The sequence below is a fragment of the Hyperolius riggenbachi genome, chromosome 4 (genome assembly GCF_040937935.1).
Source record: "Hyperolius riggenbachi isolate aHypRig1 chromosome 4, aHypRig1.pri, whole genome shotgun sequence".
In the NCBI taxonomy this organism is placed as follows: Eukaryota; Metazoa; Chordata; class Amphibia; order Anura; family Hyperoliidae; genus Hyperolius; species Hyperolius riggenbachi.
This window is the reverse complement of record NC_090649.1, coordinates 331,677,916-331,689,578: the sequence shown is the minus strand read 5'-3', so window position 1 is coordinate 331,689,578 and position 11,663 is coordinate 331,677,916. Positions and strand designations below refer to the sequence as shown.

At 43.8% G+C, this 11,663-nt stretch overlaps 1 protein-coding gene across 1 annotated transcript in view; it reads right to left on the bottom strand.

Annotated features, from left to right (window-relative positions):
* Window positions 1–601: 601 nt before the first annotated feature.
* The window catches only part of AGT (angiotensinogen), a 34,560-nt gene continuing 23,498 nt past the window's right edge, over window positions 602–11,663 (bottom strand). Inside the window, exon 5 of the mRNA XM_068231821.1 lies at window positions 602–2,140. Coding sequence (XP_068087922.1) covers window positions 1,946–2,140 — 195 coding nt within the window. The 3' untranslated portion in view covers window positions 602–1,945. The remainder of the gene's footprint in view (window positions 2,141–11,663) is intronic.

Genomic DNA, 11,663 nt, shown 5'->3' with positions numbered 1-11,663 from the left:
TTCACATTAGAAATCGCCAGTGCAAGCGCTGAGCGCTTTTGTAATCGCTTTTTCCCTGCGCTTTCAAGAGTGATTTTGTTTGTTTGTTTTCTACCTGACAATAATCAGAAAGTGAACTGTTTGACCTGGAACTTAATAAATACAACATATTTATTTTATTTATTTATTTTTTTTTCCTTATTCTTGTGTTGAAGCGCAAATGCTCAGGAAATGCAGGAGCCACGTTTGCTATTTGGAAAGAAAGCTCATTGCTCATGTGAGAATACTCACATTGAGAAACATTTAAAAAATGAAAAGCGCCCATAGTGTGAACAAGCCCTCAGTGCATGCTTTTGCACCTTTTAGTGTCTGTGATGCATTCATTCCACAGAGTGGAGGGATAAGTCAGATGCTAGGGATGTGGGACACAGCAGAGCGGTGTGATCACTCCCATCTCAGCAAAGTGACATCGCAAGGCATCTTTTGCAAGAAGAAAAATATGAAGAATACCAGCAGTGACTACAGAAAATTTTAGATTAATCAGGGGTATGTCTGTAAAGTATAATATGGTTACTATAGAGAAGCGACGCTCAGTTTTCACCAAATAAGCAAATAACAGAACTTTAATTGTGTTGACAAAACTTTACTGAGAAATCATATCTAGCCAGTATAACTACTTTGACCACATTTAATTCAATGTTTTTGCTTCAGGCTATTTAGTATTATAGTAATCTTGCACAATACCTTCCTTAAAGAGAAACTTTACAGAAAAATAGTGGGGGGGAGGGGAATAAATCAATACATTGCAAAGTGAGAAGTTAACCCTCCTGGCGGTCAATTAAAACCGCCAGGGGGCAGCGCAGCACTATTTAAAAAAAAAAATTTTTTAAATCTTGTAGCTAGCCTAGCGCTAGCTACATGACAGCCGCTGTGCAGCGGCATCCCCCCACCCTCTTTGATCGCCTCTGGCAATCAAGCCCGTCCGGAAATCCCGTTCTGAACGGGATTTCCATTAGGGCTTCCCCCGTCGCCATGGCGACGGGCGGGATGATGTCCCCTCAGCGCTGCCTGGCACTGATTGGCCAGGCAGCACAGGAAGGTTAAAAAATAGAAGCTAGTTCAACAAATCATTGATACTCATCGTGTAATTTGTTCTTCGTCTGATCCACAATGAGCCTGTGGGCAATCATCTTTACTACTCGCATACAAGGAAAAAATGAAATGGCATCAACTGCCATTATCTATAATAACTCCCAACACTGTGATAGGCTAAAAGGATGTTGATATGTATGTTACAGCCAGAACCCAAGGTCTGGCCCTGGAGCTATTTCATCGGCAGAACTAGTCCTCTCCCCCTGGCTCCTGCCCCCTCCTACACATGTAATGCGGTCAGAGTCGTTCATCGCGGCGGAAATCAGGATTCATGCGGTTTATTCCTGCAGAGCGAGTGCTGGCAGAAGCAATGTCTGCAACATTCCCGCTCTGCTTAACTGCCGCGACTCTGGCTGCATTGCGTGTATCCCTGGCTGCCAGAAGCCAATAGGAGGTGGGCAGAGGGAGGAGCCAGAGACGGGAGGGAGAGGAACGAAGCCGCCATGAATCAATTCATTTCGCACATTGGCCGCAGCGAGACGGCCACTTCTAGTTTTGACCGTCCAGAACCCGAAGTGGCCAAACTTCGGGTTACGGCCATAACATACTGTATTTATATATACAGTAGAATCCCTTTATAGTAAACTTTAAGGGAACAGGGAAAGTATATTACTATATCAGAATTGGTCACATTTTTATAGAAGCATTTGCTGGGATACTGCGTTGTTTGTGAATCTGTACACAATTAGTATTATGATGTGTGTTGTGCTGAAATGCAGGTTGTTTGGTTTTTTAACTCAGTGAAAAGAATTTGGTTGAAATGAAAAAAGCATTTAGTAACGCTGTCTGTCCTTTTACCCATACATAGCAGAAATTAAATGCCCTGGTTCAGTGGATTTACAATTCTTCCAAGTAGTGTGAATGCCTTGGTGGTTCCTTCAAACAGAACAAGAGTGAAGGGTTGGTTAAAGTTTACTTCCATGGGTTCCTCATCGTTCCTGGTGTCTGCTTTATATTTTTCATGATCGGCACCACTGTCTTCTAGCTTAAAGTGGATTATGTTGATGATCTTTTAACAAAAATAAAGAAAAAATACTGATTAAAGCAAATGATGGTTGGAAACCAATGATAGTTTGTTGGCGCTGTAGAAATCAATAATAATGAAGCCGTACGAAAATGATTTATATAGTTAAATAGATGAATTCATATGTATTGAGGCCGTGGCCCATATGCAATTTACTTTTTCTCCTGAGTTTTCTCTTAAAGGTGGCCTCTAACGGTCCAATTTCTAGCGAAAAATTGTTCGAGTGATCAAAATTTCTGATCGGATTGGTTGTAAATAATCTCAGTTGATTGGCACAATCGATTATGAACGATTCTAAAAATAGTCATCTGATTGGATTTCCATCAAACCAGACTCCAATGTTCAAGCAATAATGTAATTGAATCAGCGCAGGTCTTCACATTGCTCTTGTCGCTCATCTCCTTCCACCAGTTTCGCAAATATCCACTGATGACGCAAGTTACGAAACCAGTCTGGAAGGAGATGAGCGACACTGCATATTCTTTTTCCTACCACTGGCCAGTATACATGCGCTATTTTAATTCGGGGTACCCATAACTTTGGGCCCCGTATGTGAGTACTCTTTTTTTATATCTTTTATGGTTCCTACCACTTATATTGGCCTGATACCTCAGATGTGAAGCACACATACCTACTTGTGGCCTGTGCTGATTCAATTACAGAATTATCTAAACGCTCGAACAATTTTTCGCTAGAAATTGGATCGTTAGTGGCCATCTTAAGAGACAATTTTTCAATAAGCCGGTGTGGCTAATTTTTTCCTAGTGTCATGGAAAATCACTGGAAATTACCCAGCTTGCAATACAGACAGCTGACACACACACACATTCACTCAGTCAGTCGCACCAGTAGCAACCAGTCTCCCCACATGTAGGGTACCACCATATTCTACAAAACTGGAAAAAAAATACAAATTTGGTGTCTGTACACTCAAAATAAATAGCAAAAATAACTCTGGGGAGAAAATAGATGTTAACCATCTTTTAAAATATTTATGTACCAAAACTGTCTGTCTTGTCTCGGGAAAAAAAAACAGCTTCAGAAAGATGACAGGAATACCTGAGAAACAGTACATTATTCTTATCCTGGCAAACAACAAAATCCTAACAAAACATGGATTTTAAAGCACACCTCACCCTTTTTCATTGTTCTACTCTCAGAATCAGAATCAGAATCAATTTTATTTCGCCAAGTAAGTTTGCACCTACAAGGAATTTGTCTTGGCAGTTGCTTAACAAACACAAACAAAAACAATACAAGGGCAGACAGTGTGTATATTACAAGTCAAGGACATTATAAGTATAGTGGCAGTAAGCAATGTGAGAATTGTTTATTTACAGTTCTGTGCTGATTACTTTTCAGTCCTAGCAGCTCTAACGTGGTTCAGCATTAAGTATGGCTACCGCTTGAGGAAAAAAGCTGTTCCTGTGTCTGGAGGTTTTGGTAGCGATTGACCGGAATCTTATTCCTGAAGGCATGCGCTGGAAGATGGAGTGAGCTGGGTGAGAGGGGTCAGAGGCAATTGTGGTTGCTCTTTTTCTGCACCTGCTAGTGTAAAGATCCTGCAGGGAAGGTAAGCTACAGCCAATTATCCTTTCCGCTGTTCGGATGATGCTCTGCAGCCTCCCCTTTTCTAATGCTGAGCAGGAGCTGAACCATACAGTCATAGATGATTTTATGGTGGATTCAATAATTGCAGTGTAGAACTGCACCATTAAATTTTGAGGTAGGCCAAACTTTTTTCAGCTGCCGTAGATGGTACATCCTCTGTTGCGCTTTCTTGACAATAGTGGCTGTATTGTTATCCCATTTTAGGTTGTGTGAGATTGTGGACCCAAGAAACTTGAATGACTCTACCTGGGTTATTGTGGATCCATTTATGGTTAAGGTGAGGTGCTGGGGGGGGGAGATCTCCTAAAGTCTATTATCATCTCCATGGTTTTGAGAGCGTTTAGTTCCAAGTTGTTGCTGCTGCACCAGGAGGAAAGCTGTCCCACCACCTGCCTGTATGCAGATTTATCCCCGTTTTGTATGAGACCCAGAGGCGGACATAGGCCCGTGCAGGCCCCATATATTCTAGGGCTCATGTAATTCCACCAGTTAGGACCTAATTATCTTCTAGGCATTTATCCATGTATTTATCTCTAAAACTCAAGAGAAACAGTGATAATAACTTGTACTCCAGTCTTTTACAAGTTTAAAATGTGTGCTACATTAATACAGTGCCTACAGAATGTGACCTAGGTTCAGGTACTTTAATCTTATCGGCATTGTTTGGATCCAATTATGATCTGTTATGAACACGCCCACTCACATGGGGCCCGCTACATTCATTCTGCACAGGGGCCCATCGTTGGCTTTGTCCGCCACTGATGAGACCAACTACTGTTGTGTCATCTGCAAATTTCAGAACCTTAACAGATGGATCTGTGGAGATGCAGTCATTGGTGTACAGTGAGTAGAGCAGTGGGGAAAGCACACAGCCCTGGGGTGCACCAGTACTGATGGTCAGAGAGCTTGATGTGTGTTTACCAAATCTAACACGCTGTCTCCTATCGGTTAGGAAATCGGTTATCCATTTGCAGATGAATTCAGGTATGTGTAGCTGGGAGAGCTTGCTGTGTAGCAGAGATGGCATTATGGTATTAAATGCAGAGCTGTAATCTATAAATAAAATCCTGGTGTAGGTTCCTGGGGTGTCTAGATGATGTAGTACATAATACATACACATGTTCACGGCATCATCTGCGGATCTATTAGGCCTGTAGGCAAATTGCAGAGAGTCCAGCAGGGGATCTGTGATAGATTTCAGGTAAGCCATTAACAGTTTTTCGAATGCTTTCATGACCAATGATGTCAGGGCAACAGGCCTGTAATCATTTAAACATGTAGGTTTTGAATTTTTTGGGATTGGTACAATAATTGACCTTTTAAAACAGTCCGGAACAATTGAGAGTTCGAGAGATGCTTTGAATATGTCTGTGAATACAGGAGCTAATTGATCAGCACAGAGTTTCAGGCATTTCGCAGAGATAGAGTCTGGCCCCATTTCTTTCCTAGTGTTTTGTCTTTTGAAGAGTCTGCTTACATCTGATTGGCATATTGTTAGAGCATGCGCATCTGGGGACAGGTCAATAGATTGTGTCTGGCCTCCTGTGTTGTGTAGTTGCTGAGGCACTGCAGGGGGTGGAGACGTTGGCTGGCAGGAAGAGTGTTCAGTTTGCCTACTGCAGAGATGGAAATTATGCGAATTGACTTGGTGTGTTTGACTTTTGTTGCTAGTGTCAAACCTGCAATAAAATGTATTCAGTTCATTTGCAAGCTGCAGATTATGTAGTGAGGGCAGAGATTTCTTCCTGTAGCTGGTAATTTCATGCAGAGATTTCCATATTGTGAATGAGTCGGCGTTTGAACATTGTTTCTCAAGTTTTTTAGAATACTCTTTTTTTGCGTCAGTAATGGCTCTCTGCAGTTTGTATTTCGCAGCTTTGTAGAGGACTTTATCGCCTGTACGATATGCCCTTTCTTTATCGAGGCGCAGCTTCCTAAGATGTGATGTGAACCAGGGTTTATCGTTATTGTACCTGGTGCACTTTTTTGTGGGGATGCAGGACTCTTCACAAAAGGTAATATATGATGTCACAGCGTCAGTGTATTCATTTAGGTCACTGGTGGATTCTTTAAATATATTCCAGTTTGTTAAATCAAAGCAGCTCTGTAGTTTTTCTACAGCTTCACTCGTCCATTTCTTAACTGTGGTCACTACAGGTTTGGTAGTTTTTAGTCTTTGGATGTATGTTGGGAGAAGCTGTATAACAGCATGATCAGAGTTCCCCAAAGCTGCCCTGCTGACAGAGTGATACGAGTCCTTAATCGTAGTGTAACAGTGATCAAGTGTCTTACCTTCTCTAGTTGCGCTTGTGACGTGTTGCCTGTATTTGGGGAGTTCTTTGGAAAGATTAGCACTGTTGAAATCCCCTAGTATGATAAAAAAAGAATCTGGGTACTCCCTTTCCATCTCGGTGATTTGATCTGCGAGATCTTGGAGCGCAGGCTGCATACATGTTTGTGGAGGGATGTACACAGCAACCACAATAAATGAAGAAAACTCACGGGGTGAATAGTAGGGTCTGCAGTTTATGAAGAGTGTTTCCAGCCAAGCCGAGCATGTCCTCTTAATAACTGTAACATCCGTGCACCACCTATCATTAATATAGAAACAGAGTCCTCCACCTTTGGTTTTGCCAGAAGTAAGTGGGTCCCGGTCAGATCTGTAGAGTGTAAATCCATTAATCTGCAGAGCGTTGTCTGGAATAAGCTCAGATAGCCAAGTCTCTGTGAAGCAAAGAGCAACAGAGAGATGAAAGTCCTTCTTTGTTCTGATCAGTAGTTGAAGCTCGTCCAGTTTGTTATATATGGACCTGACATTAGAGAGTATGATTCCAGGTAGTGGAGAGCGCAGTCCTCTGCGTCGAAAGCGAGTCTGGATCCCGGAGCGCTTGCCTCTTCTTCTAAGCCTCACTGCCTGGTTCAGCACAGTAGCTCCACTGGTTAGGATCCCCAGAAGATCAAGAGTAGATGAAATATCCAGGGGTAGATTACATTTGTCGAAGTTCCGAATGCTCAGTAGTTGTTCACTGGTGAAGGTTATCCGGGTTGGGTTGCACAAGGCAATGTTGAAAAATAAAAGTACATAAAACAAACATAAAAAGACAGAGCAAGCTGCCGAGGCTGCCATCCTCCAGGCGCCTCCTGATCCCCCTGGTCCCCGTAATAACTTCTTGAAAAATTAGACTTTTGACCAAAATCAAATTTTTAGACAGGCCTCCTAAAATGTTCTCTCAGACACTGTTGATAAATCTGCCCCACAGACTTCAACAATATACTGTAGTCTGTGTCTGGCATGAACATATTCGAACATCTGTATATTTGATGTCTGTGATTTTAATACACAATTCTGTAAAGTTCTTCCATTTTATGGTAATTGTAAATTACATTCTTAAAGGAAACATCAGGCAAAAAAAAGTAAAATCAGCTTTACTCACCTGGGGCTTTCTCCAGTTCCTTGCAGCCGACTGTCCCACACTGATCGCTCCGCTCTCCGCCGCCGTCCCGGGCTCCCCGCACGTTGTTCAGGCCGACCTGAGGTCGTTGTTATTGCGGCTGTGTGAGGCGCCGCTGTCAATCATGGCCCCGTTGTGGCCCGCGGACAACGTGGCCATGATTGACAGCAGTGCTTCACGCAGCCGCAGTAAGGATGACCTCGAGGTCGGCCTGAACAGCGTGAAGGGAGCCCGGGACGGCGACGGAGAGCGGAGAGATCAGCGTGGGATAGTATGCTGCAAGGGGCTGGAGAAAGCCCCAGGTGAGTAAAGCTGATTTTACGTTTTTTTTTTTTGCCTGATGTTTCCTTTAATAAACTTAGGATACTTTTTCAATAATATGACTTGTCAAATATCAATTATAGCTCTGTTAGCCCTCTAAGGGCTATTATTCTCTTTAAACTCCATTTACATCTAGCTAGCTTCCTGTTTCCCTATGTCTATTAAATAGAGGAGGAGGATTTACTTTCCATCACATTGTTCATGACAGTAAAGTCTGGCCTTTTCAGTGGTCATATGTTATAAAGCATGATCTGTGTGATAACGGAGGACAAACTTGTGAAACATCCTGAAACAAACTCTGAGGTTTTTTAGAAACCTGTTATGAAATCAGGTGAAATTTTGCTTTTGTTTATAAAGCTGCACGACATGTATAAGTGTAACACAAGTGATTTCAGCACTTGAGCTCCCAGGGGCTTAGTTACTCATCTTTCCCTTTCTATTTGTGATCGGGCGTGTGAGCCCGCAGCGTCACGTGATAGTGCACAGATTGGTGAATGGGAACATATGTTCCCAAAGCCAATCTAAGTGTCTAAAGTGTCAATGATCACTGGTGCAATGAGCAACAGGTATAGATTAGAAAAATATTCCGCTGCACCAGATGATGTAGTAAAGTAGAAAAATCTTTATTCTTCAATCCTACATGATATGATTAACCACTTGAGGACCCACCCTTTACCCCCCTTAAGGACCAGCGCTGTTTTAGCAGATCTGTGCTGGGTGGGCTGTGCAGCCCCCAGCACAGATCAGGGTGCAGGCAGAGCGACCAGATCGCCCCACTTTTTTCCCCACTAGGGGGATGATGCGCTGGGGGGGTCTGATCGCTCCTGCCTGCCTGGGTGTTGCGGGGGGGGGGCACCTCAAAGCCTCGCGCGAGCGGCTGCTTCCTGATTAATTAGCCTGCAGCCGGCGTCCTGCAGCTGCCACTTTGCCGACGCGCGGTATGAGTGCGCGGTCGGCAAGTGGTTAAGGAGCCATTCTTGCTCCGATACGCGTGAGCTTTTTATCTGTGTGTTATCATGTTGGATTGAAGAATAAAGATTTTTCTACTTTACTACATCATCTGGTGCAGTAGAATATTTTTCTCATCTATATGAACTGTGGCATCCGATTTTCCTGCTCCCAGCTGTGATAAGTGTGTGTGTAGCGGTATTTTCTATCTATTTGTGAGCAACAGGTATCCTTGCATTGTAAAGGAAGTGAACTGTCATTGTATTTTTGCAAATAAAGGATTGATAAAGTACAATGTGAAAACCAAAAGCACAACAACAACAAAAATACACCTTTATTTCCAAATAAAATATTGTCGCCAATTTTTTTTCTATTAAATTTTTTTTCTTTTTCCCTTTAAAATGCATATAAAATAAAATAATTCATAGTAAAAAAAAAAAAAAAGTACCACCCAAAGAAATCCTAATTTATATTACACTGTAACAATTTATGATAAGTAGTGATAACATTATTGCTGAACGAATGGATGCAGTTTTTATGGGGAAAAATCCTTAAAAAATCCGGTTCACATTAGCGTTCCAGGTCCGGCTTCCCCGGAACGCTTCGTACACAGCGGATGGTGAATGGATACATTGTTAATCAATGTATCCATTCACACTCGTGCGACCGTCCGGATCCAGATCCGATCCGGGAACGCAGCTCCGGGACGATCCGGCTTTTTTCCAACAATGCTCCATTTTTTAGTCCGTCCCGGTGCGGCTGCGGACCCGGACCGGATCCTGACCCGAACATGCGGCTATGCTGTGCAATGAGAAACGGATGTTTCTCATCACACTGGCAATAGGACTGGATGCTTCCAGCACCGGTCCTATGCCACTTGGGGGGCCCGGACTACACGCCGTTATCCCCCATGCTTGCGGTTCCTTTCTGGCACTGAAATGTATCTAGTTCCGGCTACTTTATTGTAGCCGGAACTGATACATTCCGGATCTGCAACTTGTGACGCCTTGTGGCCACCGCAGAGACCCGTACGGTCTCTTTGCAGCCCCTGGACCCGGACCCCCGGACACTTGCGGACTCGAACCGCGAAGTGTGAACGGGGCCTTAGAGGTGAATTGGTTAAAATGTAATGTCATTAATTTTTATGTTAGTTTGTACCTAAATATAAATGTGTAAAACTGCCAAAAATGAAATACGTACTCCTATGAGTACTCTCTTAAAGAGGAACTTCAGCCTAAACAAACATACTGTCATGAAGTTACATTGGTTATATTGATTAAATTAGATAGGTAATAGTAAAAGAACAGTCAAATGTTTGTGATTCCATGGGGGCAGCCATCTTTTTGGTTGAAAAGAGGTGACAGGGAGGATGAGACACAGTTCCAACTGTCCTGTGTCCTGATCACCCCTCCCAGCTGTGTTTGCTAGGCTTCAAATCTCAAATTCAAAATAAAAAATAATAATTTGTGCCAAAATAGCAGAAGAGAACAACATCAGAAATTCCATCATGCTTTGCACAGCATCGGGAAAAATGCCCGGGCAGATTTCTTTGATGGGGCGGAGCTTAGCTTCTTTACAGCTAAAAATGACGCTTGGGTAAGAAAAACAAAGTTCTGAGAAACACCAAGCTGTAACGAATGTGGAATTGTCTCCGTGGTCAGCGCACCAGACGTGCGCTGACACGGCGGATTTCCTCCACAAGCGTATAAATTTGCAGGAACCCAGCAGTGGGTGCAATGCACCTGCAGAGGGAAACTCCTGTCGGCAGGTGGAGCTGTGGTGTGCAGAGGAACAGCTCCTCTGCCCTACCACACACGCCAGACAGGAATTGTACGAAGGGAAGAACCGTAATCGCAAGAGAAGTGATTGAGAGTGAGCACAGAGACAGATTGTGTGTGTGAGCATAAAACTAGTCGCCAACCCGCGACTGTGCACACACCACAGCAGATACGAAGCAGGTTCGCGATCGCGAGAGGTGCGATCGCCAGACGTGACACAAGGCTACAGCAAGGCGGAGCACGAGAGTAGCAAAGGCACAGCAAATCATACAATGAGGAGATACGGAAAACAACAAACGCTAGCTAACCGTGAACACCGCACTCATTCGCAACAGTGCATGCGGTTATGCGCGGTCTCCACGTGATAAGCACAATAGAGACAAGCACGCCTAACTAACCATCGACAGACAAACATGAAACAGAGGACGCGAACGCTTGCTTAACGGTTACCTCACCGAGCCTCCAACAAGCGTCCGTAGCAGACAAGACAGACACACGAAAACAGGGACAAGCGAGAGATAGGATCCACAGCACTAGCGAAAGTGGCTAGCGCGATCCAGGAAGACAGAACAGAAGGATCCACAGCACTATCGCGAAGCGAGTGCGATCCAGGTACAGAGTAGCAGAATAGAAGGATCCACAGCACTAGCAAAAAGTGGCTACCGCGATCCCAGGAGACAGAACAGAAGGATCCACAGCGCTAGCGAAAAGTGGCTAGCGCGATCCCAGGAGACAGAACAGAAGGATCCACAGCGCTAGCGAAAAGTGGTTAGCGCGATCCAAGGAGACAGAACAGAAGAGATAGCTGGTAGCAACCGCTGCACCAGCTATACTCCAAGAACAGAGATCAGAACCATTTCCTGTCGACCACCGCAGGGACAGGACAACAGCAACAGAACAAACAAACAGATAAACAATCCTAACTGCATTAGGGAATCTGCATAGCACAGTTTCCAGGAATTACTCTAAGCTGATCTTCAAACAAAGAACATGGCTGACACTCTCCAGAGTGTTTCACAGGAAGACTCCTTATGACCAGCGAAGCATTGTGGGAAAGACATAGTACTTATAGTACACGCCTCCAATGAATGTGGTCAGGCAATTTGCATGACAACGTATGCAAATTCCTCTGCAAGCACAAGCTGCAAAACTGACAGAAGCTCTTCTTTCCAGAGTCCTGCAGCATGCAAACCTACACAATGGTCAAAAAGCTGCCTGCCTACACAGGCAGCTGAGCAAATCATCACACAAGCTTTTTCAGTGCTGCTGAGTAGATTTTAGTCTGGAGATTCACTTAAAGTACATACTGCTCGGTAAGCCCTCAGTAATGCTGGATACACACCATGCGTTTCCGCGTTCGATGCGTCCGTCGATACGCATTGATTCGATTATTTCCGA